The following is a 27,988-nucleotide window of genomic DNA, read 5'->3' on the forward strand; positions in this document are numbered from 1 at the left end:
ATGTCCTCTTTGGCGGAGCTGCCTCAAATGTCTGGCATTTTGAGTTAAGGTTGCGTGTATTTTCAATGTACGTTCAGGGTTAAGAAGGGGTTAAAAACAAAACAAATTGTGCGTGCAGCAGCATTGGTGAGGGAGGGGCAGAGACTGAGAGAGCGAGAGAGTTATGATAAACGCGCATGCGTCGCCAGGCTCTGCTTTTTATCCATAGATTTATCAGATTACATTTTTTATTATCTGTAGCAGGGGTGTCAAAAGTGTGCCCCGGAGGCCATTTGCGACCCACAGCTAATGTTTTAAAGGCCGACGGCACATTCTAAAAATACTATTAAAAAAAACAAAAACATAACAAAAGTGAAATAAAAAAGCTTAAAGGTTAAATGTAATTTAGAAAAAGTTGCAATGTTGACTAATAAAACAAAGCTGTTTTTTTTCTTTCAAACTGTCATTGCTCAAAACATAATATTGAATCAAAATCAATGTTATTATGAATTATTGACCTATCCAAGGTTCCCATTACTTCACATCAAATATTCCACTAAGAAAAATATTTTTGGTGGAAGATTTTGCAAATTTGGTAAATAAATAACCCAAAAATTTACATTTTGTTGTTTTTTTACTGTACCGAAAATGAACCAAACCGTGACCTCTAAACCGAGGTACGTACCGAACCGAAATTTTTGTGTACCGTTACACCCCTAATATATATATATTTTTTTAAATCGATTTTTTATTTTTTTTAATTGTTACAAGAAAGAATCACGATTCATTCGAAAATCAACAACCCCATTAGATTACTAATTCAGTGGTGATATTTGAATGGGCCCGTCTGTAGTGGAAAAGTTAGGTTAAGAAGCCAGGCTTTATAGAATAAACTAAGTTTTCTTATATTAGTTGCACATACTTCACTAACATTTAGTGATTTAAGATGTTTAAGTGTGAAATAAAAGGGTGAAAGTGCAGAAGTCTTTAGTGCAATACAATAACTAACAACAAAGTCATCAGCATGAGCAGAAACATCCACTATGAGTTCGGAATGAAGTGTCAGTAATAAAAGTCTGTCTACAGTGTTGCCAATCAACCTTAATTTGATTTCTCCTCTTTTCTCTTTAAAAAAAAAAAAGGTGCAGCGTGCAACAAGGTCCCTGGCCTCACCCAGTTTCACTACATGGTGTCAAACGCAGAGTCCAATGTGCCACTCCTGAAGTCTGTGGACTGCTTTTAATTTTGTTTTTATGACACTATGTACCACGGATCCACGTTGCTGCAGTTTGATAAATGATTGTGCTTTTTGTAATTGATTTAAACCTTTAATAAATGTGTAAAAACATATGTCAATCATATTAACAGTCGTTTTAGAGGGTTGTTTGTATTCATTCAGAAAATGTGTTTTGGGAGTATCCATGATATTTAATGACAATGCATCTGCTTTGTTTTTAAACTGTATTTAGCAGATAGCTACACCCGGTCCGTTAACTGCCCACTGGAAATAATCGCACTGTTTACCCTTTGGCAAGCTGCAGGTGTAGAAGTTGCGGCCGTTGTTGGGTCCGAGCTTGAGGACGGTCCTCATCAAGCATCGTTTGCTGTGGTGACAGAAAGGAAAGTGCAAGTCTGCCCACTGCAACACATGCAAAGAATCACTAAGTTTTATTCCAGGCAAAGTGTGCGAGTTTCATTCTCACCTCAAAGAATTTACACTGTGCCTCTCTAGGCAGCGAGCAGACGTAAAACTGTCGTCCCTTATTGTCCCCGTCCTTGTGGACCACTCGGAGAAGAGCTGGGCGGCCGTGGGATGCACAACAAAGGGGGGCTGTGGCACCCGGCGCACTGTCAGAGGAGATAAAAGTGTCTTATGTCTGAAATAAAACTTGACTAAGTACCCTCAGACACGCCACTTGTCGGGAGTATTTGCATGATTCATCCCCTGCAACTTTTCAAATAACGCTGCTGCGCTGTGGCACTTTGTTTTAATCACGGGAGGCTGCAAAGAATTTGTCTTATTATTGTGAAGAGCGATTCACTCACCTCGACTTGTTACCGGGAGAAGGACTGTGATCAATTTTCATTTTCTTCGACGGCTGACTGTACGAGGCCAGCGTTTCCCCACCGGGCGGTTGGGCGCGCTGCCTCTGCCTGCCACCAGAGGCGTAATTGGGGCCCGGCGTCCCTCGGCAGGTGCCGGATTTAAACGGGCCGTCTCGCTCGGGCGGCGAAGAATTCAAATTACTGCAGAGCGGGGAGTCTGCGGGCCTGGGCTTCTCGCTCAAGTCTGAGAAAATCAGCGTGGAAGTCCCAAATGCGGCGCGCCAGTTGAGTTTGCGCTCCTCCTGAGGCTTCTTGAAGGCAGCGCAGGGGTACCTCACCAGACTGGTGGAGGGCGGCGGCGATCCATCAGTGACGGTGGCCTCTTGTTGAACTGAAAACAATTCACGTTGTTACATGCACACTTATCAAATAAAAAAACACCAGCCAACATTTTAATGCACTCCTGCAAGTCCTCTGGTCCCATAACTCCTCCCTTTAGGGCAATTTTGGTGCGGCTCAGCGCATATAATAAATGTAACTATGGTAGATGTGTGAAAATAAAATGCAGTTCGTTGCCTCCCAGAAGTGTAGTCCGAGTGGCAAAATTAATGCTCGCGTCACGATAAAAGAGATAATTACTCATTGTGTGGAATATTTCAAAGGCATGGCACACAAGGGAGCATGTCTGGGAGTGGAAGTGGAACAACCAGGCTGGTGGAGACTATGCGCTCACCCTGAGCTCTCGGAGTGAGGCAGGCGTCGCAGGTTCTGGCGCTGGGCCGGTTGATGAGGGTGCACAGGTGACAGGCCCAGTCTTCCTCCTCCTTCCTTGCTACCTTTTCATCGGCTCCCCTGCTGCTGACCCAGCCGATCAGACTGTTCCTGACAGGAAGTTTGCTGGAAAGAAAAAGAAGATGGACAAAGAAATGAGTTCAATGTTCGTCACTAAAATAGAATTGGGTAAATAGTCAAATACTGCAGGAATTCCAATCAATTCCAGACTATAAAACGCTACTTTTTTCTACACGTTGAAGCTTGGGGCTTATAAATGGTGCAGCTAATGTTTGGATTTTTCGGCCATAATGTCAATACTTTTCACCAAAAAACCCCCTAAAAAAGGTGTTTTATTGTTCGCTATGGTGCAATGTTTTGGACAAGTTTGCTCACCGCAGTGTCCTTACATTTAGTGAAGAATCAGTGCCAGTCCAGTGTTTCCCACACATTCATTTATTTGTGGCGGCCCGCCACGAAAATACTAAGGCCGCCACAAAAAAAAAAAAATGTTTTTTTTTTTTTAATTTTTAATTTTTTTTTTTTTTTACTTCTTTGTGTCCTGTCAAGCTTCTCAGGCAAATCATATAGTTGATGTAGATGCCCATATCGGCTGTTCAGATTTACTTTACAAAAGAGAAGTGTAGGATCAAGATTTTTGGAGCTCTTTGTTCAGTGGATCAGATGTTTGATGAAGCTTTGTGTCTATCTACCACCACTACTGTTTTCTGTTTATTTGTTACTGACTGTGGCAGGACACCTCTGCCTCTGTTTCACTTTATGTTGCTGGTAAATAATATGGTTGTAGTAGTAGGCTAAAGTTAAATTATTTAGTATGCACTAATTAAAGGGGCAGAGCTTTAAGAGACATTTTAGCTTTTATATTTTTATAAGATATATTTTTTGGAAGAACCACAATTAATACATATATTTCAGTGAATAACTTATTGTTCAAATCTGTATATAAATATGTACATAAAGTGTTGTAATTATATTGTAAAATGGATGGATGGATGGATGGACGTTTAAAACAAAACTGTTGTTATTAATTAGTAAGTATACATTTTTTGAGCCTTTTTAGAGAAAATCATATCATTGTAGTACATTATGCAATTTACTCGATGTCATGGTGACCACGCCCATAGCCATGCCCCCACCGCCACAGGTATCTTGGCAGTTTATGGGAAACACTGCAGTCAGTCTTCTAGCCCAGTGTTTTTCAACCACTGTGTCGTGGCACACTAGTGTGCCGTGAGATACAGTCTGGTGTGCCGTGGGACATGATCTAACTTCACCTATTTGGGTTAAAAATATTTTTTGCAAACCTGTAATTATAGTCTGCAAATGATGTGTTGTTGTTGAGTGTCGGTGCTGTCTAGAGCTCGGCAGAGTAACCGTGTAATACTCTTCCATATCAGTAGGTAGCCATTTGCTTTGTAGATGTCGGAAACAGCGGGAGGCAGTGTGCAGGTAAAAAGGTATCTAATGCTTAAACCAAAAATAAACAAAAGGTGAGTGCCCCTAAGAAAAGGCATTAAGGCTTAGGGAAGGCTATGCAGAACAAAACTAAAACTGAACTGGCTACAAAGTAAACAAAAACAGAATGCTGGACGACAGCAAAGACTTACTGTGGAGCAAAGACGGCGTCCACAAAGTACATCCGAACATGACATGGCAATCAACAATGTCCCCACAAAGAAGGATAAAAACAACTAAAATCTTCTTGATTGCTAAAACAAAGTACATGCGGGAAATGTCGCTCAAAGGAAAACATGAAACTGCTACAGGAAAATACCAAAAAAAAGAGAAAAAGCCATTAAAATGGGAGCGCAAGACAAGAACTAAAACACTACACACAGGAAAACAGCAATAAACTCTGATAAACTGGGTGATATGGACTGTTCTGGGTGCACCTGTCAAAAGTCTGGCAGCCGCATTTTGTACAGTCTGAAGTCTCCTTAGCGTTGAAAAGAGAATTGCAATAGTCAATGCGAGACGAAATGAACGTGTGAATGATCATTTGGAGACCCAATTTTGACAACAAATTTCTCACTTTAGAAATATTTCTGAGATGATAGAAACAGTTTTTGGTCAATTGACGACAAAGACCCTCTAAAGACTTGGACTGATCCAACACAACCCCAAGGTTTCTGAGGCTGCTTTTAACAGATGCACCCGTAGCACCAATTAAACCTCCATCACCTTCTAATTACAATAGTAAAACATACTAATGACAAATAAAAGATTTACTGCATTTAAAATGTTACTTGCATATTATTATTATTATCATACAATATGGTTGTGTAATTATGGCCTCAAAATAATGCCACAATAACACCACTTGTCAGCAATCATTTGTGGGCCGATATATCGTCCAGCACACTTTATTGGTCCAGGACTAGTGGTATTAATGCTGGCTGAGCAGTTTGGTCCTCACCACTGTTATTTTCAACAGTCCTTTCCACCTTCGCATGTGTTCCAAATCATTATTAAACTTGAACAATAAACATGTTCTATGTGAAGAGTTGTCTAATCCAGAAAGTAACAGCCTCTCTTCATTTATCAACTGTTTCCAGTTCATTGCCTTCCTCTTTGCAGTTTAGGCAGCTACAATCAGCCATGCACTGCAAAAACTGAACTCTAAGTAAGATTAAATATCTCAAATAAGGGTGATATTTGCTTGTTTTCTGTCTGATAAGATAATTCTTCTCACTAAGCAGATTTTATGTTAGTGTTTCACTTGATTTAAGGGTTTTGGTCCTAAATGATCTCAGTAAGATATTACAGCTTGTTGCTGAGATTTGATGAGCTATATTGAGTAAAACATGCTTGAAACTAGAATATCAACAGTTGCAAAGCTGTGTCGTCAACACTCACAAGTATAAAAGTACTTTTTTTTAAAGTAAACATTTCTTATTTCAAGCATGAAAAAAAAAAATTCATGACTTTGACACAATTGTGTCTCATAATTAAAACAGATGACAGCCAAATGGACTTTGCTGATTTATTTGCAATGAAACAATAGAAAACGCTTACTCATATAGTAGTACAGTTGGCACAGTACAGTAAACTGACTGTTAATATTTAAACATTTCACATGTGACATTTCAAACTATTTTGAACAGAAATAGTTCATGCACATTCAGATGAATTCTTCAAAATTACAATTAAAAATTTTTTGGCCGGCGGCCAGGCTGTATATATACGCACTAATTGACTGAAAAGGCACGCACTTGGCGCGATGATGTCATGTTATCGATGGAAAAATGCATTTTTAGACAATATGATTTGCCTGAGCGGCTAGTAGACCCCGAGAGTAACAAGCGGTTGCCTTCCCATTAAGAACAATACATTAGTTTTTAGTATAAGTTTGCTGGTTTTAAGAAATGTAATGCCGAGCGCATATCATTATGTCAAGATAATGGCACTAGCATTTACTTCATTTAAGAATATTTTTCAACATATTGAGCAAAAAGGTTTCCCTTTTTTTTTCTACCAAGAAAAGTGCACTTGTTATTAGTGAGAATATACTTATTTTAAGCTATTTTTGGGTTCATTGAAGTTAAAAATCAAAATTGCGCTCTGGCGCCCCCTAGGAAAAAACAAAAACCAACTGCCTGTAACTCCCACTAGGAAGGTCGTAGAGACATGAAACAAAAACCTGTATGTAGGTCTCACTTAGACCTACAACTCATAATGACACATCCTCGGGAAAAACCAACAGGAAGTTGGCAATTTCCCATTTAAGACAAAAATGTACTAAAAACACTCATTTTTGCCTCTTTGAGCTGTAATTTCACCCCCTTAAAATACTTCAAAACTCACCAAACTTCTCACACACATTGGGACTGGTGGAAATTGCGATCTAAAAAAAAAACCGAACCCCAAAACTCAAAATTGCGCTCTAGCGCAATTTTTGAATAAAACAGAGACAAAACTGCTTGTAACTTCCGGTAGGCACGTCTTAGAGACATGAAACAAATACCTCTATGTAGGTCTCACCTAGACCTACATTTCATAGATTGACATCCTTCAGCAAAAATCAACAGGAAGTTTGCAATCCCTCATTCAAAACAACATTTTTGTTAAAACCGGTCACCAAACATCATCTCCTCTGAGCGCGTTTGTCGTTTCGGCTTCAAACTACTACAGGAGAGAGATTGAACCCTTCTGATTAAAAGTTGACGACGGCGTTTCGTTAAGTGCTACCGTTTTGATTTTACGTGCCTTCAAAGACCCGCAGCACTAAAGTTGCTCCGCTGCTGTGATTTTACGCGCCTTCAAAGAAAACAACCACTGTGCCGCAGCACCTAGGAAAAAAACACAGACACAACTTCCTCTAACTCCCAGTACGAATATCGTAGAGACACGAAACAAAAACCTCTATGTAGGTCTCACTCAGGACTACCACTGGACAAAAGTATTGGGACACCTAGGACTAGCACCTGCCAAAATGCGGACCCGACCAACGCTGCTTGCAGCTTTAATTTTACTTGTCTTGGAAAGTCTTGACAAGCCAAATTTTCTTGTTCTATTGGCAGATCATTTTGCTTAGTTCAAATAAAATACCCCTCATTTTTGTTTTTTTCTTTCTTGTTTTTGAACACTGACTTTTTGCAGTGTGAGCGAATGAAATGTATTCTTTATTTATTTAGTGTATATGTGCTCGATTCATGTATATGTGAATCCTCCTACTTAGGAACTGAAAGTGGGACAAAAAGAGCAGCTACCTAATAAAGACCGCAGCAGGAAGAAAAGTAAACATTAGCAGTTGCAGCAGCTGGTGAGGAAGCACCAGCAGGCGGCGTGTCGCGTCTAAATGCTGCGAGCACACACACATTAGCGCTGCGACACTAAGCTTCGCTATGTTTGACAAGAAGGCCGCTCGGCGCCACCAATAGACGGTGGTGAGGTGGGTAAGGGGGAAGGACAGCAAACTTTGCTCGCAGATTGCTGGATCAGATGTGTAATGTGTTGTAAGGACTTCAGGGCGGGAAGCCCGCGCTAAGCTCTGCTCAAACGCCAGCCAGGAGGCGTTGAGCCTGCGCCCTGTCTGGCAAACACACTTTCCACACACACTTCCTGCGCCCTGCCAGGCCCATCTGCCTGCAAAGATGGCCCCTCGGAGCTGGAATGTTCTAGCTGGGAAGCTTCCCGGGCTTATTTTTTTTCTTACAAAGACTGGCAATTGCACCAAAGCTGTGTTGTTTTATCATGTCAAAATGTAAGATGTTAAAATGTACAGTATTCACAAACTACTCCTTTGGTGCCACTTAGAAAATCATTAAATACATTATCCACAGGTAAATCGACTACATAGCCTGTTCATAAAGCACAGCAGCAAAGTTGAACAAAATGTATGCAAATAATGTTTAATATAACAATTGTTTTTATGTTTATTGTTGTGTTTGTAAAATGCAGAGAGCTGAGTCAATAGCAATACAGTATAAGGTGCCTTTGGTGTCCTACACTGCAAAAACTGAAATCTAAGTAAGATTAAATATCTCAAATAAGGGTGATATTTGCTTATTTTCTTTCTGATAAGATAATTCTTCTCACTTAGCAGATTTTATGTTAGAGTGTTTTACCGTATTTCCCGCACTATAAGGTGCACCGGATTATAAGGCGCACCTTCAATGAATGGCCTATTTTAAAACTGTGTTCATATATAAGGCGCACCGCATTATAAGGCGCATAGATTAGACCAGGGGTCACCAACCTTTTTGAACCAAGAGCTACTTCTTGGGTAGTGATTAATGCGAAGGGCTACCAGTTTGATACACACTTAAATAAATTGCCAGAAATAGCCAATTTGCTCAATTTACCTTTAACTCTATGTTATTATTAATAATTAATGATATTTACACTTAATTGAACGGTTTAAAAGAGGAGAAAACACGAAAAAAAAGACAATTAAATTTTGAAACATAGTTTATCTTCAATTTCGACTCTTTAAAATTCTAAATTCAACCGAAAAAAAGAAGAGAAAAACTAGCTAATTCGAATGTTTTTGAAAAAATTAAAAAAATAATTTATGGAACATCATTAGTAATTTTTCCTGATTAAGATTAATTTTAGAATTTTGATGACATGTTTTAAATAGGTTAAAATCCAATCTGCACTTTGTTAGAATATATAACAAATTGGACCAAGCTATATTTCTAACAAACACAAATCATTATTTCTTCTAGATTTTCCAGAACAAAATTTTTAAAATAAATTCAAAAGACTTTGAAATAAGATTTAAATTTAATTCTACAGATTTTCTAGATTTGGCAGAATAATTTTTTTGAATTTTAATCATAATAAGTTTGAAGAAATATTTCACAAATATTCTTCGTCGAAAAAACAGAAGCTAAAATGAAGAATTAAATTAAAATGTATTTATTATTCTTTACAATAAAAAAATTTTTTTTACTTGAACATTGATTTAAATTGTCAGGAAAGAAGAGGAAGGAATTTAACAGGTAAAAAGGTATATGTGTTTAAAAATCCTAAAATCATTTTTAAGGTTGTATTTTTTCTCTAAAATTTTCTTTCTGAAAGTTATAAGAAGCAAACTAAAACAATTAATGAAATTATTTAAACAAGTGAAGACCAAGTCTTTAAAATATTTTCTTGGATTTTCAAATTCTATTTGAGTTTTGTCTCTCTTCCTAGTAAATAAATACAATTTAAAAAATAGAGGCAGCTCACTGGTAAGTGCTGCTATTTGAGCTATTTTTAGAACAGGCCAGCGGGCTACTCATCTGGTCCTTACGGGCTACCTGGTGCCCGCGGGCACCACGTTGGTGACCCCTGGAATAGACGCTACAGTAGAGGCTGGGGTTACGTTATGCATCCCGTAGTTGCGAGACCCGTTGTGGCTCAATATTGGTCTATATATAAGGCGCATCGGATTATAAGGCGCACTGTCAGCTTTTGAGAAAATTTGAGGTTTTTAGGTGCGCCTTATAGTGCGGAAAATACGGTACTTGTTTTAAGTGCGTTGGTCCTAAATGATCTCAGTAAGATATTACAGCTTGTTGCTGAGATTTGATGAGCTATATTGAGTAAAACATGCTTGAAACTAGAATATCAATTGTTGCAAAGCTGTGTCATCAACACTCACAAGTATAAAACTACTTTTTTAAAGTAATCATTTCTTATTTCAAGCATGAAAAAAAAAATCATGACTTTGACACAATTGTGTCTCATATTAAAACAGATGACAGCCAAATGGACTTTGCTGTTTTATTTTCAATGACATAATAGAGAATACGTACTCGTATAGTAGTGCAGTTGTTATTAGTGAGAATATACTTATTTTAAGGTATTTTTGGGTTCATTGAGGTTAGCTAATTTTACTTGTTTTGGAAAGTCTTGACAAGCCAAATTTTCTTGTTCTATTGGCAGATAATTTTGCTTAGTTCAAATAAAATACCCCTCATTTTTGTATTTTTTTGTTCTTGGTTTTGAACACTGACTTTTTGCAGTGTAATCAGAATCACTCAGTCATCTAGAACAGTGTTTTTCAACCACTGTGCCGCGGCACACTAGTGTGCTGTGAGATGTTGTCTGGTGTGCCGAGGGATATTATGCAACAGGCGTGTTTGGGGGCCTGGTTATTTACAGCTAGAATTCACCAACTCGAGTATTTCATTTATATATATATATATATATATGAAATACTTGACTTTCAGTGAATTCTAGCTATATATATATATGTATATATTTATTTTATTTACATAAAATAAATACTTGAATTTCAGTGTTCCGGTGGCTATCCATTAGATGGCAGTATTGTCTTGTTTAACTTCTCCGTTCATGATGAGTATATCATTTCGGCCACCGTGTTCAATGGAGAAGTCTGTTCTACATATTTACAGGCAACATACACCTTCCCCTTCGAACTGCCCTGGATGAACTGAAATTCTTGTTTCCATTCGTTTTGGAACTTGCAAGCGTATTTCTTCATCTTGCTCGTCGACGGCGTCGCCATGTCTGTAATTTCCTCGTTCTTCTGCTTCGTCTCCTTGTTGTGTGCGCAGTTGTCCACTCTACTCTCTAAAAGCCCTAGATGTTATGACGTCATTGGGCAGGCAAGCTGTTTATATTGTGGGAAAGCGGACGTGAGAACAGGCTGTCCCCACTCAGTCTCAGGTCCGCATTGAGCTGGAGGGGGCGTGGCCTCCAGCTCCGGCTGAATACCGGGAGTTTGTCGGGAGAAAATCTCTGCTGGGAGGTTGTCGGGAGAGGCGCTGAATACCGGGATTCTCCCGCTAAAAACGGGAGGGTTGGCAAATATGGCTTAGGGAAGGCTATGCAGAACAAAACTAAAACTGAACTGGCTACAAAGTCAACAAAAACAGAATGCTGGACGACAGCAAAGACTTACTGTGGAGCAAAGACGGCGTCCACAAAGTACATCCGAACATATGACAATCGACAATGTCCCCACGAAGAAGGATAAAAACAAAGTAGATGCGGGAAATATCGCTAAAAGGAAGACATGAAACTGCTACAGGAAAATACCAAAAAAAGAGAAAAAGCCACCAAAATAGGAGCGCAAGACAAGAACTAAAACACTATACATAGGAAAACCGCAAAAAACTCCAAATAAGTCAGGGTGTGATGTGACAGGTGGTGACAGTACACCTACTTTGAGACAAGAGCTATAGTGATGCATGTTTGGGTATGGTTTAAAGTCATATCCAACAATTGCGACAACGACTTTTTACTGTCAACTGAGTTTCGTTTTTAATGATTTCTGCTGGTGGTGTGCCTCCGCATTTTTTCAACGCAAAAAATGTGCCTTGGCTCAATAAAGGTTGAAAAACACTGCGCTACACAATTGCAAAAAAAAAAAGTAAAACGGCGTTCCCACCTGACATTAACGCTTCCGGCATCCGCTTTCTGACAGCGGTCGCAGAAGTACGTCATCCTGCCGTTGTCGCCAAGACGACAAACCGTGATGGCACTGGCGCACAGGTGGCACTGGGGGCGCTTGTACACGCTGTAGTGTTTGTGCAGGGGAGAGCCAGACTTGCGACACTGCCAAGAAAACATGATAAAGATAGGGGGGGGGGGGGTGATAACATTTACCTTTACTTGCCTGCTTGTTACTCATACACTCGAGTGGAGGATTTTCTAGTATCAGCTAAAAATGAACTATAGAAACAAAAATGAATGTCACAAGGTACGAGCAGCCGGTGTCTCACTTTGTAGAAGAGAAGAGTGAAATCACGCGTCATCTTCACCAAGTGGTGGACCTGCTGTTCTGACAGCTGCTCAACCTGAGGAAGAAGCAACCACAAGAAATACAGTTTCAATACATAGTACATAAAAAACCCCACCTCATATCTAGAAAATCTATACATTCTGTACATATGGTAAGCACAGGCATTCCCTGCATTACCTCTTTACAAATGCGAAAATCTGATACTTTTATTTGCGTAACCCTGGTAACTAACCAACCTAACAAATAAAAGACATGTGTTATATAAGCTGGGTGTCCCAATGCAACTTTTTCACTTCTCAATATGATACAGATTTTGGAGTCTTGAGTATTGGCTGATAACAATTTTATTTCGATATCAGAGCAAATCATTCGTACTTTAAATTTTTTTTTTTAGTGTGGGATGTTGAAAATGGCTCGAGCAGGTGAAAGTAATCGAACAGAGAACAATGTTGAGTAGGGGTGTCTTTGGGCACCTAACGATTCGATCCGATTCTGATTCCTGGGGTGACGATTCGATTCAAAATAGATTCTCGATTCAACACATTTCTCGCATTTGATATAATAATTATAATAATGAAACAGGTTACAAGTTAGAAAAACTATTTTTGGTTGGATAGATACATATATAAATAATATACATTATATACATTTTATATATAAATAAATACATATACAATCACACATATATATATATATATATATACACTACCGTTCAAAAGTTTGGGTTCACCAAAACAATTTTGTAGAATAGCTTTCATTTCTAAGAACAAGAATAGGCTGTCGAGTTTCAGATGAAAGTTCTCTTTTTCTGGCCATTTTGAGCGTTTAATTGACCCCACAAATGTGATGCTCCAGAAACTCAATCTGCTCAAAGGAAGGTCAGTTTTGTAGCTTCTGTAACGAGCTAAAGTGTTTTCAGATGTGTGAACATGATTGCACAAGGGTTTTCTAATCATCAATTAGCCTTCTGAGCCAATGAGCAAACACATTGTACCATTAGAACACTGGAGTGATAGTTGCTGGAAATGGGCCTCTATACACCTATGTAGATATTGCACCAAAAACCAGACATTTGCAGCTAGAATAGTCATTTACCACATTAGCAATGTATAGAGTGTATTTCTTTAAAGTTAAGACTAGTTTAAAGTTATCTTCATTGAAAAGTACAGTGCTTTTCCTTCAAAAATAAGGACATTTCAATGTGACCCCAAACTTTTGAACGGTAGTGTATATATATATATACACACACACATACATATATATATATATATATATATATATATATATATATATATATATATATATATATATATATATATATATATATACACACACACACACATATATATATATATATATATATATATATATATATATATATATATATATATATAGGGGTGGGTGAATGGCTTAAAAAAAAATGTAAACAAATGTTTTTTTTAAATTATGAATCGATTTAGAATCGGAATGAATAAGAATCGCGATTCAGATAAACACTAATTTATTTATTATTAACCGTCCAGAATGGACTTACGCTGTTTTTAAGTTGAAGTAGAGTGGTTAATTGTTGTTGTTTTTTGCGACACCTCGAAGCGACTTTATATCAAGTTACCCTAAAGACGCAGTGAATCGGATGATGCGGACACGTTTGTTACTGGATACTTTCCAAGACATTTCTGCCTCTGAGACTTTCTATGTGTAAATATGCAACCATAATTATTTGATACTTGTTTATATCGACAAATGTCACGTTTCTTTTTTTTTTTTTGTTCAATTAAGGACACTAATTACGAATGTTTAGCTTGTGTGCTAAGCTGTTGTGTAGCTGCTGACTCACAGTAGCCTTCAGCCTACCATGTAGACGTTTTGTAACAATGGATTAGACTTTTAGATTGATAGAGCGCTTTTATAGACGCTCAAAGCGCTTCACAGAGAAGTGAGAACATCATTGATTCACTCCACATTCACACTATGATGGTGGTAAGCTACATTTGTAGCCACAGACCTACAAAAGCGTGGCTGCCAATTTGCACCTATGGCCCCTCCAAGTAACAAACATTCATTCACTTTTATACACCAATGTGAGCGGCACTGGGAGCAAAGGTGAAGTGTCTTGCCCAAGGACACAACGACAGTGACTTGGATGGCAGAAGCGGGGATCGAACTTTTAGAACATTTAAATGTCAACTGGCTGTCCAGCTTTACACAAGTAAACACACATATTGGTCATTTTAGATGCAAACTAATTAGGGATGTCCGATAATGGCTTTTTGCCGATATCCGATATGCCGATATTGTCCAACTCTTTAATTACCGATACCGATCTCAACCGATACCGATATCAACCGATATATACAGTCGTGGAATTAACACATTATTATGCCTAATTTGGACAACCAGGTATGGTGAAGATAAGGTACTTTTTAAAAAAATGAATCAAATAAAATAAGATAAATAAATTAAAAACATTTTCTTGAATAAAAAAGAAAGTAAAACAATATAAAAACAGTTACATAGAAACTAGTAATTAATGAAAATTTGTAAAATTAACTGTTAAAGGTTAGTATTATTAGTGGACCAGCAGCACGCACAATCATGTGTGCTTACGGACTGTATCCCTTGCAGACTGTATTGATATATATTGATGTATAATGTAGGAACCAGAATATTAATAACAGAAAGAAACAACCCTTTTGTGTGAATGAGTGTAAATGGGGGAGGGAGGTTTTTTGGGTTGGTGCACTAATTGTAAGTGTATCTTGTGTTTTTTATGTGGATTTAAAAAATAAATAAAAAATAAATAAATAAAAACAAAAAAAACCCGATACTGATAATAAAAAAAACTATACCGATAATTTCCGATATTACATTTTAACGCATTTATCGGCCGATAATATCGGCAGACCGATATTATCGGACATCTCTAAAACTAATATACCGTATTTTTCGGACTATAAGTCGCAGTTGTTTTCATAGTTTGGCCGGGGGTGCGACTTATACTCAGGAGCGACTTATGTGTGAAATTATTAACACATTAGCGTAAAATATCAAATAATATTATTTAGCTCATTCACGTAAGAGACTAGACGTATAAGATTTCATGGGATTTAGCGATTAGGAGTGACAGATTGTTTGGTAAACGTATAGCATGTTCTATATGTTATAGTTATTTGAATGACTCTTACCATAATATGTTACGTTAACATACCAGGCACGTTCTCAGTTGGTTATTTATGCGTCCTATAACGTACACTTATTAAGCCTGTTGTTCACTATTCTTTATTTATTTTAAATTGCCTTTCAAATGTCTATTCTTGGTGTTGGATTTTATCAAATAAATTTCCCCAAAAAATGTGACTTATACTCCAGTGCGACTTATATATGTTTTTTTCCTTCTTTATTATGCATTTTCGGCACGTGCGACTTATACTGCGGAGCGACTTATACTCCGAAAAATACGGTAATTCCATACGGCTTGGGACAACCTTGTATGCAATTATATTGTGGTTGCAGTTCACAATGATATAGAACTGCAGCACTTTAAGAGTGGTTTTCTTTCATTCTTTTTGATCCTTCCATAAAGCTGATTTTAGTTAAATTAATACTTGGCTGAGCATGTTGTACCTAATACAAGTACAGTATATCCAATGAGCAAAATCAACCAAAAGGGTGGAAAAATAGAACAAAAAAGGAAAGACAAAGAATTGCCTAATTACACCAGAGTATGGTGGAGGTATTGCTGTCTCACCTTTTAGAAAATAATTTGAACGCTATTGCACTTGTCAAGCATCTATTACGCATAAATTCAGTTTATTTTGCAATGTTAGGAGGCAAATGCTGCACTGCATTTCTTTCTTTGCCTTCGCCTCATTCCCTCCCAATGCGATGCATCACTTGATAAAACACAAGCTGAAAGTTGTGCGAGAGGAGGTTGTCTCGCGTTTCCCAACTCATCTCCCCTTCTCGGCTGCACACCATCCGTCAGCTCCAGCGTACCTTCACGGCCGGGTGCAGGCCCGCGTCGAACAGGGCTTCATTTTTAATGATGTTGCCGACTCCCGGCATGACGGCCTGGTCGAGGAGGACGTCGCAGAGCATCCTGCCTCCGCGCCGTCTCACTGCCTCCGCTGAGCGGATGAAGCTGAACTTCGGGGAGCACACATCCAGGGCCTGAAGAGCTCTCAGCCTCTGCTCGCAGTCGTCTGTCAACCTGGAAGCACAAACAAGTAGCACAGTCAGCAAGAGTGTGTGTGTGTGTGTGTGTATAGGCTTCTGCTGAATTTATTTATTTACAGTGGAAGTTCCCAAATTGCTTGCAAAGTCTGTTCCGAGTCACTGCTGGACCTCTGACTCGTTATTATCATATAGAACAAATCAATGGTCGCAAATATGACAGGACCACACTGCTGTTTTTAGGAAACTCTTGCAAAGACAGTAGTCAAAGATCCCGTACGGCGTAGCACAAGTGCAGGGGTGTCAAACTCGTTTTTTTTAGTGTGGGCAATTATGGCTGCCTTAAGAGGGCCGCTTGCAACAGTAAATGTGCATAGAAAATTGTGTTAGAATATAATAATTTTTACCAAAAGACTTGCTTTGAAATCGTAAGTCAAGGTGACATGCAGATATTTATGCACAGCATTTATTTTTCATAATCAAAAAATACTTGGAATATCTTGTTGCATGCAAAGATAATAATAACGTTTTAAAGATATGGCCCCCAAAAACTATTTACATCCAAATCTGGATTTTTATCTATTTGGTTCTAAATCGATTCATGATTTTTGAGAATCAATTCAAAAAATCAAATGTATTATATACCCTATTTTTCGGATTATAAGTAGAGTTGGGTATCGAGTATCGAGTATCGATTGGAACCGGGACTAACTTTCCGATTCTCCCGGAATCGTTCAAAAGTTTAAATTTCGATTCCTATTTTCGATACCCAGTCAGCCGACCGGAAAAAAATATGTCCGCCGAACCGGAAGAAGAAGCCGCTGAACACCAACGAAGAAGCGCCCACCGCCGGAAGTGTTAGCATAGCCGAGCGAGTCAGTCAAGCTCAAGCATGGATAGCGGGCGTCGGCGGTCGAAAGTGTGGCTTTACTTTATAAAAAAAAAAAAAATAACCGCGAAATAACAGAGCTCCATGTCCATCAAGAAACGAGTGGAGAGAGAGCTGCAGATGTACCAGAACGTTCCACTGATACTTATGTCTGACGACCTTGCTACATGGTGGTGGTCCGGTGGAACCAACAAAAGACTTATCCTTTGCTGTCAGATCTCGCTTTCTCCTATTTATGCATTCAAGCTTCTTCCACACCCAGCGAACGTGTATTTTCCACAGCAGGAGACACTATCTGTCCAGAACGCTCACGCATCCTGCCTGAGAAGGCGGATATGGTCATTTTCCTAAACAAGAACTGTCTCTGATTTTATACTGCACCTGCTGCTAATCTGGACTGGGTTTTGCAAGTTGTTTCTTATTGTTTATTTGCTTTTCTGCACCAGGTTAGCCCATCAGTGGGAGCACGGTAACATTTTTAAGTACCTGCAGCATCATACACTTGTGTGTGTAAATGTGTTTTCATGAGGTTTCCTGCAGCATCATACACTTGTGTGTAAATGTGTTTTCATGAGGTTTCCTGCAGCATCATACACTTATGTGTAAATGTGTTTTCATGAGGTTTTCTGCAGCATCATACACTTGTGTGTAAATGTGTTTTCATGAGGTTTCCTGCAGCATCATACACTTGTGTGTAAATGTGTTTTCATGAGGTTTCCTGCAGCATCATACACTTGTGTGTGTAAATGTGTTTTCATGAGGTTTCCTGCAGCATCATACACTTGTGTGTAAATGTGTTTTCATGAGGTTTCCTGCAGCATCATACACTTGTGTGTGTAAATGTGTTTTCATGAGGTTTCCTGCAGCATCATACACTTATGTGTAAATGTGTTTTCATGAGGTTTTCAAAAATAAAGCTCTCTTGAGGAAAGTGTACCCCTGGGAAAATGTATTCATAATTTATAATATTTATATTCAAGTTCATAGATTTGATATTTATATTCTAGTTGAAAAAAGCCCTGTGAGGAATGTATAGTAAAGTTCATAAAAAGTTAATAGAATTAAAATTGATGGAGAATGTCAGACTATTTCATTCAGAAAGACTGTAGGTTAGCTAGCTCATTTAAAATATCCTAAACTTTTTTTTGACCCTGCCTCTTAAAAGAATCGGCATCGAGAATTGTCAGGAATCGGAATCGAAACAAAGAATCGGAACCGGAATCGTTCAAATTCAAACGATACCCAACCCTAATTATAAGTCACAGTTTTTTTCATAGTTTGGCCTGGGGTGCGATTTATACTCTGGGGCGACTTATGTGTGAAATTATTAACACATTACCGTAAAATATCAAATAATATTATTTATCTCATTCACGTAACAGACTAGGCGTACATCAGCAATCGTCACACACACACACGTCAACCAATAAAAATTTGGCGGGGGCTGGTCATGGCAGAAGTGCATTGTGAAAAAAAAGATGCTACCTGCTACTACTTCCGCACCTATGAAAATTGATCATTTCAACATTTGGCAGTAACTTATAAAAACTGAGAAGGGCTGAACAAAAATGGCACCAAAAAGAAAATCATATACTGCAGGTTACAAGCTGGAAGTAGTGAAATATGCAGCAGAAAACTGTAATTGACATATAACGTACACTTATTCAGCCTGTTGTTCACTATTCTTTATTTATTTTAAATTGCCTTTCAAATGTCTATTCTTGGTGTTGGCTTTTATCAAATAAATTTCCCCAAAAAAATGCGACTTATACTCCAGTGCGACTTCTACCGTAATTTCCGGACTATAAGCCGCTACTTTTTCCCCTCGTTCTGGTCCCTGCGGCTTATACAAGGGTGCGGCTTATTTACGGCCTGTTCTTCTCCGACACCGACGAAGAGGATTTCGGTGGTTTTAGTACGCAGGAGGAAGACGATGACACAATGATTAAAGACTGACTTTTCATATACCGGTAGGCTGGTTATTTTGATAACGTACAGGCGAGCACTTTGCACCGTTGTATTATTTGTACTCTGCACGAATGCTGTTCGCCATGTCAAAGATGTGAAAGTTTGATTGAATGATTGAAAGATTTATTGTTAATAAATGGGACGCTTTGCGTTCCCAAACAGTCATCTCTGTCCCGACAATCCCCTCCGTGGTAGCAGGAACCCCTATATACTACGCTAATTACACATCAAAACCCTGCGGCTTATAGTCGGGTGCGGCTTATATATGGAGCAATCTGTATTTTCCCCTAAATTTAGCTGGTGCGGCTTATAGTCAGGTGCGCCTTATAGTCCGGAAATTACGGTATATGTTTTTTTCCTTCTTTATTATGCATTTTCGGCCGGTGCGATTTATACTCCGGAGCGATTTATAATCTGAAAAATACGGTATATATCCATCCATCCGTCCATTTTCTACCGCTTGTCCCTCTCGGAGGTCACGGGGGTGCTGGAGCCTATCCCAGCTGCATTCGGGCGGAAGGCGGGGTGCACCCTTGGCAAGTCGCCACCTCATCGCAGGGCCAGCACAGATAGACAGACAACATTCACACTCACATCCACACACTAGGGACCATTTAGTGTTGCCAATCAACCTATCCCCAGGTGCATGTCTTTGGAGGTGGGAGGAAGCCAGAGTACCCGGCGGGAACCCACACAGTCACGAGGAGAACATGCAAACGCCATACAGAAAGACCCCAATTAAAATATTTATTGCGATTAAAATCGCATTTTGTTTATAGTTAACTCAAATTTAATTGCGATAATTGCAGAGAGATATAATTTTTTGTCATAAGTACCTTGTGAAGCTGGGATAGGCTCCAGCACCCCCGCGATCCCGTAAGGGACAAGCGGTAGGAAATGGATGGATTGGTAACCGAAAACTCGACCACCGAAAACAGTGCTGCCGAACCCGGATGTAAACAAGACGCACGCCATTGTCTGGAGTGTTGTCAGCGTGTCTGTGATGTGGACAGAACCAGATATACCCGGGGACACTGATCTGCATATATTAAGAGGACAGAGGCGGCTTTTAAGAGCAACAGCGCAAAGCGAGTTTGACGTCATGCTTGCTGCAGCTCGCCTCTTTCGCCAGGGACATCGAGGGACATAACTAGTTTCTATTTTATAATAACGCCAGAAGAAGATTAGATTTGTTGCTAGTAGTTTCCTCTTTTTTTTTAAGTCATTAAAAGTCTCTAGAATGACACTTGAAAAATTCTCAAAGTACATTGTACAATGAACAACAACAATTGGAAATATGGCAAAACAATATAAAAATGTATCTTAATAAAGGCCTTAGTGGCCACATGCGTGGACAGCACCTTTTAGCTCTTATTTCCAAAATTGTGTACACTACTGAATTGGGGTCTTATGGCCACTTATGTGGACACTTATACTGCCATCTGGTGGTGTCAGAAGAGTATAACATACAATGGAATTTGGAAAAAAAAAGTGTAAAAATAAGAATTAGCATGTTACTAAACATGAAGTACACGTTTGTGTACTTATGGACTAAGTACATCATATCAAAAGTTGATTCTTAGTTTTTATTCTAATTAGGGTCCAATAAGCCCAAATAGCAAAGAGAAATAAAAAAAAAGCATGTAAACAAAAAGCTTAGGCCTTAAGTGGTTAATACTAATTAATAATAACAGATTTGTTTTTAAATGTATGTATACGTTTTTTTACCTTTTTTATCCAATCCAATTGACATTATTTATATAACACATTTTAAAAAACAAAAGTTTCACAAAGTGCTGCACAGGAGTTAAAACACACTTTTAGAAGCAAGATAAAACTAAGGAGAGTCGCGAAAAAAACAGTCACGAAACATTTTTTTAGGAAAATCATATCATCATAGCAGATTATGCAAATTATTCAATGACGTTATTTGGCAGTCTCGGAGAAATGTACTAATAATAATACTGGTGGTTTTTTTTACAAGTTTTTCTTTTGTTTTTCTAAATTACTTTGTAAATTTCTATCTTAAGTATTTTAAAGTTAGGATTGTGTTGGAGTTACTCTATTTTCGTTTATTTGATTAACATTATGTGATTTTTGTAAATAACATTTTTTAAAATAAGTTTTTTAGGCCAACATTGCATCAGCAGCCAAAAGGAATTTTTGCAACCTGTAACCCTGTTTTGAAATGTTTGTTGTTATAATTTATTCACCAAAAAATATAGTACGAGCATTATGTTTAATCAAGAATTGATTCTGAATGGTATGTGGGCTTGTATAAAGCCTCAGGGAGTTGAACGCCCCTGCCTTACATAGTTCCGGGTCACCCATTTTCATGGACAGGATTTCTAGGCAGAGTCGTGACCATGGCGGAGAGGGTATACGTCTCGGGGGGCTAAAGGTTGCTTCACTACTGTTTGCAGATGATGTGGTCCTGATGGCACCTTCGGTTCGTGACCTTCAGCTCTCACTGGATCGGTTCGCAGCCGAGTGTTCAGCGGCTGGAATGAGGATCAGCATCTCCAAATCTGAGGCCATGGTTCTCAGCAGGAAACCAATGGTTTGTACAGTCCAGGTAGAGAACGAAACCCTGTCCCAGGTGGAGGAGTTTAAATATCTCGGGGTCTTGTTCACGAGTGAGGGAAAGATGGAGAAGGAAATCAGCCGGAGAATCGGAGCAGCTAGGGCAGTATTGCAGTCTCTCTGCCGCAACAAGAGCTGAGCCAGAAGGCAAAGCTCTAGGTCTACCGAGCTATCTACATTCCAACTCTCACCTATGGTCATGAAGTGTGGGTTATGACCGAAATAATTGTCTTCTTCTTTTTGTGTCTTTGAAGCATGTGGTTATATGACAGTTTCCCATTTCTTTACACAGTCTTTTGCATTGTCGTTGAACTCTGCAAGATCTTTTAAGCTGCACTGGTTGGGTAGCAAAGGACAGACAAGGCAGAACTGCATTGTATGGTCCTCTTCTCCGCATTCGCAGGTGGTTGGGCCGGTTTTGTAGCCCCATCTGGCCATAGTAGCTTTTGATTGCCCTGTCCCTGTTCTCAGACGGTTTAGTGTCTTCCACTGGACCCATGGTGTTTCTGACCTGGGGGGCAGGTCTTCAGAAGGGGGGATTACCATGTCAATAGGAGGGAGTTCTTTCTCTTGTCTTTGTGTCCATAACTGGAGTCTGGTTTCTTACAGAGATGTTGTTAGGGGCTGGACATTGCTGAGGAAGCTTCTCCTTGACTTCAGACGTTGGGCTGAGGGTTCACGCCCATAGAGGAGGTGGCGTTCATCACTGGTAGCTTTTGTGAACTCTACTCAGCTGGCAACTTCCGCGACCGAAAGAATAAGATCGCGGATACAAGCGGCCAAAATGAGTTTCCTCAGAAGGGTGGCTGGCATCTCCCTTAGAGATAGGGTGAGACGTTCAGTCAACCAAGAGAGACTCGGAGTAGAGCCGCTGCTCCTTCGCTTGGAAAGGAGCCAGCTTAGGTGGTTCGAGCATCTCGTGCGGATGCCTCACGAGCGTCTCCCTAGGGAGGTCCTCGTTGCACGTCCCACTGGGAGGAGACTCCGCGGCAGGCCAAGGACCAGATGGGGGGATTACATCTCCTCTCTGGCCTGGGAACGCTTCAGGATTCCCCAGGAGGAAGTTGCTAATGTTGCCCTGGAGAGGGAAGTCTGTGGGGTCTCTGCAGGAGCTGTTGTCCCCGCGACCCGATTCCGGATAAGCGGTTGAAGATGGATGGACGGATGGATGGATGGATGGATGATTCTGAATCAAATCATCACTCCAAGAATCAGAATCGAATCAAATCATGAGGTGACCAAAGATTCCTAGCTCTAATATGCAGTGATTTCTTCTGTCAAAGTTAAAAGAACAAATACATTCAGCCAGAAAATACTTCCACAGACATTATTTCCAGCCGTTGGTGGGCCACATTTGGGCCCAAGCCGTTGACTTTGACACCTGTGCTCTAGTGTTTTAGTAATCCTAGTAATTGTAATTTAGAAGAGTACTTGGCCAAAGAACCTCAAAGTTGAACTTGTGTGACCTCAATCAGTCTACTCTAGTGTCCCCCTTTTACCTCATTTCCACAGTGCTGTCAAAGAAGCACACGGTGTCATTAGTCAGGTGTATTTCCAGTACTGGGAGTGAGCCACTGCTGTGTTTCCTCTCAGCAGAGTTGATTCGCATCGAGCCATTCATGCCAAAGTGGACTCTAGAAGAAGAGAAAGACGAGTTTTGAAAGAACACAATTACCGTATTTTCCACACTATAAGGCGCACCTAAAAACCTCAAATTTTCTCAAAAGCTGACAGTGCGCCTTATAATCCGGTGCGCCTTATATATGGACCAATATTGAGCCACAACAGGTCTCGCAACCCCAGCCTCTACTGTAGCGTCTATTCTACGTGCCTTATAATGTGGTGAGCCTTATAATGCGGTGCACCTTATAATGCGGTGCGCCTTATATATGAACAAAGTTTTAAAATAGGTCATTCATTGAAGGTGCGCCTTATAATCCGGTGCGCCTTATAGTGCGGAAAATACGGTAACTACGACAAAAGCATGTGAAGTCAAAGCTACTATTCTTGTAAAAGGTGCAGTGTCAAGTGCTTTCATGTATCAAGCAGAACGTCAGCAATGGTAGAGGAAAGCACAACAATATATTGTCTGTGAAAGGGACTGTTAGCATCTCTGCTAAAGCTAAAGGGTTAACTTTTGCAGTGTTTTTGCGGCTGTCAGAATTGAGCAAACAGATAAAAACCTCTACAGTAGTACTGCATCTGCACACATTTGTGAAAAACAGAGTGCATACAGAGCGATTGTCTAAAAAGAAAGAAGGCGATTATGGCTTGCAAGCCTCAAAACAGAATTTGGATGTGAATAATGTAGATCAGGGGTCACCAACGCGATGCCCGCGGGCACCAGGTAGCCCGTAAGGACCAGATGCGTAGCCCGCTGGCCTGTTCTAAAAATAGCTCAAATAGCAGCACTTACCAGTGAGCTGCCTCTATTTTTTAAATTGTATTTATTTACTAGCAAGCTGGTCTCGCTTTGCCCGACATTTTTAATTCTAAGAGAGACAAAACTCAAATAGAATTTGAAAATCAAAGAAAATATTTTAAAGACTTGGTCTTCACTTGTTTAAATAAATTCATAATTTTTTTTACTTTGCTTCTTATAACTTTCAGAAAGACAATTTTAGAGAAAAAATACAACCTTAAAAATGATTTTAGGATTTTTAAACACATATACCTTTTTACCTTTTAAATTCCTTCCTCTTCTTTCCTGACAATTTAAATCAATGTTCAAGTAAATTAATTTTTTTATTGTAAAGAATAATAAATAAATTTTAATTTAATTCTTCATTTTAGCTTCTGTTTTTTCGACGAAGAATATTTGTGAAATATTTCTTCAAACTTATTATGATTAAAATTCAAAAAAATTATTCTGGCAAATCTAGAAAATCTGTAGAATCAAATTTAAATCTTATTTCAAAGTCTTTTGAATTTCTTTTAAAATTTTTGTTCTGGAAAATCTAGAAGAAATAATGATTTGTCTTTGTTAGAAATATAGCTTGGTCCAATTTGTTATATATTCTAACAAAGTGTAGATTGGATTTTAACCTATTTAAAACATGTCATCAAAATTCTAAAATTAATCTTAATCAGGAAAAATTACTAATGATGTTCCATAAATTATTTTTTTAATTTTTTCAAAAAAATTCGAATTAACTAGTTTTTCTCTTCTTTTTTTCGGTTGAATTTTGAATTTTAAAGAGTCGAAATTGAAGATAAACTATGTTTCAAAATTTAATTGTCATTTTTTTCTTGTTTTCTCCTCTTTTAAACCGTTCAATTAAGTGTAGATATCATTAATTATTAATAATAACATAGAGTTAAAGGTAAATTGAGTAAATTGTCTATTTCTGGCAATTTATTTAAGTGTGTATCAAACTGGTAGCCCTTCGCATTAATCACTACCCAAGAAGTAGCTCTTGGTTTCAAAAAGGTCGGTGACCCCTGATGTAGATAATATTCAAATTTGCTCAGCTCATTTTGTATCTGGTATGTATGAATATATTTTTACCTGTTTTTTGCGACTTTTTTGAACACATATTGCAAACAAGGACTAGTTTTTAATTTAAGCATGACATTCGCAAATCTTTGCTTTGCTCACCCCACCATAAACTGAGAGTATACAAACAGACAACCTTCATGGCGTTTAATGTCACTTGCTGTATGAACTTAGAGAAAATATTAGGCATGAGAAGCTGACCTGAAAATATTGGTATGAATAATAGAAATAATATAAGATAATTCTAGGTTTGTCTGTTTTTTAAATAATTTTACTGCTGTGAGTACACTAACAGCACATAAACATTAATGTGTGCTTACTGTAAGTAATATTATGACTTCACTACTAAACATCTCATATTGATCTCCTTCAGCAATTGGCGCCACTTTACCCACTTAACACTCCTATGGGGGATTAAGTTGATCCTTGAAAAGTTGTGCGAGTGTTTGTGGCGTTTCAGCATCTTCTGACACGGACTTACCCGGATTTACGGATTTTGACTTTGACATTATCATTCCATTCACTTTCACCGCAATGTTTACAAGCGATTCCCTCCTTGATGGCTCCACATCCGGGTGCTAAACACTTTATACCAGGGGTGCCCATTACGCCGATCGCGAGCTACCAGTCGATCGCCAGTCAGGCATTAAAAAAAAATAGACCTAAAAATTAGCGTCACTTGATTGACATTCACGGCACCCGAGGGTCTTTTGAGATGACGCTGGCTGCTGCCACATCATTATTAAGAAAAAATGACCGACAGGAAGGTGAGAAACACCTTTTATTTCAACATGCTCTCACGCCGTACCTGCCGTCAAAACTTTAAAGACTGAATGCACAGTTCCTATCTTCACAATAAAAGCGCTGCTTCATCATGCATGCGCTGACAAAATAAGAGTCTCAGAAAGCTGGCGTGAACAAGCTATCAAGCTACGGAGTTTGCCGCCAATGCAGGCATGCTTTGGAGCCCCTGCCTCAAAATAAAATAATGTTTGCCTGTATATATATATATATATATATATATATATATATATATATATATATATATATATATATATATATATATATATATATATATATATATATATATATATATATACTACCGTTCAAAAGTTTGGGGTCACATTGAAATGTCCTTATTTTTTAAGGAAAAGCACTGTACATTTCAATGAAGATAACTTTAAACTAGTCTTAACTTTAAAGTTAAAGTTAAAGTACCAATGATTGTCACACACACTAGGTGTGGTGAAATGTGTCCTCTGCATTCGACCTATCCCCTTATTCACCCTCTGGGAGGTGAGGGGAGCAGTGGGCAGCACAAGAAATACACTCTATACATTGCTAATGTGGTAAATGACTATTCTAGCTGCAAATGTCTGGTTTTTGGTGCAATGTCTACGTAGGTGTATATAGGCCCATTTCCAGCAACTATCACTCCAGTGTTCTAATGGTACAATGTGTTTGCTCATTGGCTCAGAAGGCTAATTGATGATTAGAAAACCCTTGTGCAATCATGTTCACACATCTGAAAACAGTTTAGCGCGTTACAGAAGCTACAAAACTGACCTTCCTTTGAGCAGATTGAGTTTCTGGAGCATCACATTTGTGGGGTCAATTAAATGCTCTAAATGGCCAGAAAAAGAGAACTTTCATCTGAAACTCGACAGTCTATTCTTGTTCTTAGAAATGAAGGCTATTTCACAAAATTGTTTGGGTGACCCCAAACTTTTGAACGGTAATATATATATATATATATATATATATATATATATATATATATATATATATATATATATATATATATATATATATATATATATATATATATATATATATATATATACATACATACATACATACATACATACATAGTAGCTCAGTTAGAAAGGATAATGCAGGTATAAAGTAGACTAAAAGTGTACCGTAGTAGCAATATAAAATATATGTAATATTTACATATTATATACACAGTATATGACATATACTGATGTATTATATGATATATTTTTATATAATATATACAATATATGACAGTATCACGCAAAACGTATGTAAAGTATACAAACAACAGAAGAATAGGTAATTATTACATTAAAAATATATATATAGTTAGAAAATGTTAAAACAGTAAGTAAAAAATGTCGAACTCAGTACGCTAATATCGATCCAATCGTCATAATATCGACTATATTGACCGATATCTGGATTGCAGCCACGCCCCCCCTGTTGTGCAAGTGTACCTAATGTTGTGGCCAAGACTTTTAGACTGTTTGGGACTAGATTTGGCAAACAATGACGTAAGGGCAGTAAGTGACCGAGTCGGTGTTATCAAAGTGCATATGTATTATGTATTATATTATATTATATGTATATATATATATATATACCTTATCGTGTCTGCACCGAAATACAAGAAGAGTTCTTTCCCCAGGGTGTCCACGCCGGTGTACTGACAACCTTTCAGCCGGTGGATGGCGTTGTTTCTCTCCGTGTCGTTTCCCTGCGAAAGACACTTCTCGTTTTTAAACGACTTTATAGTTTGAGACATGAACTTTAGTTGAATGTCTTTTACTTGATGTCGCTAAGCTAGTGAGCGATTAGCACGGCGATGAAGCCGCATTACATAAGACATACCTTCGCCGTGAACATGCCGCCTCTCATCTCTTTCACTTCTTGTCCTTTACGGACCTTCGAGCGGATCTTCTCCCCGTTTAATGTGCACCCCGGACCTTCAACCATCTTCGCTTTCAGATTGTTTTGGTAAAAACAATGTTTTGTTGACTGCTTAGCAAGGAGGTGTCTCGTTTTACCGCCACAGCCGTTTCAATTTGACGCATGCGCGGTACGCTGTGTTTCCGGAAGT

General features: G+C 38.6%; 2 protein-coding genes across 3 annotated transcripts in view; one reads left to right on the top strand and one right to left on the bottom strand.

The window, feature by feature from the left end:
* The window catches only part of aga (aspartylglucosaminidase), a 37,576-nt gene extending 36,232 nt beyond the window's left edge, over positions 1-1,344 (top strand). The window contains exon 9 of the mRNA XM_062039736.1: positions 1,122-1,344. Coding sequence (XP_061895720.1) covers positions 1,122-1,222 — 101 coding nt within the window. The 3' untranslated portion in view covers positions 1,223-1,344. The remainder of the gene's footprint in view (positions 1-1,121) is intronic.
* On the bottom strand, positions 580-27,988 carry neil3 (nei-like DNA glycosylase 3). 2 transcript variants are annotated; one of them, XM_062039735.1, is made up of 10 exons: positions 27,760-27,988; positions 27,513-27,625; positions 23,129-23,263; positions 16,013-16,226; positions 11,997-12,071; positions 11,663-11,829; positions 2,759-2,922; positions 2,026-2,416; positions 1,683-1,827; positions 580-1,583 (listed from the first exon to the last, which is right to left on the bottom strand). In XM_062039735.1, exons 1-10 carry the CDS (start codon positions 27,862-27,864, stop codon positions 1,500-1,502), a joined length of 1,593 nt encoding a protein of 530 aa, XP_061895719.1. In that variant the 5' UTR covers positions 27,865-27,988; the 3' UTR covers positions 580-1,499. The 2 variants fall into 2 exon arrangements, with proteins under 2 accessions (XP_061895719.1, XP_061895718.1); XM_062039734.1 differs by having other exon boundaries at positions 581-1,618.

Source organism: Entelurus aequoreus, linkage group LG28, assembly GCF_033978785.1.
Source record: "Entelurus aequoreus isolate RoL-2023_Sb linkage group LG28, RoL_Eaeq_v1.1, whole genome shotgun sequence".
Classification (NCBI taxonomy): Eukaryota; Metazoa; Chordata; class Actinopteri; order Syngnathiformes; family Syngnathidae; genus Entelurus; species Entelurus aequoreus.

What these genes read in the sequence shown, in the direction of transcription:
- neil3 (XM_062039734.1), bottom strand. Translation starts at nt 27,864, where the DNA reads ATGGTTGAAGGTCCGGGGTGCACATTAAACGGGGAGAAGATCCGCTCG. An exon ending in GCCTGCACCCGGCCGTGAAG is followed by an intron (nt 12,072 to 16,012) that starts GTACGCTGGAGC and finishes CTTCTTCCTCAG; the next exon opens with GTTGAGCAGCTGTCAGAACA. An exon ending in CACAGTGTAAATTCTTTGAG is followed by an intron (nt 1,619 to 1,682) that starts GTGAGAATGAAA and finishes CATGTGTTGCAG; the next exon opens with TGGGCAGACTTGCACTTTCC.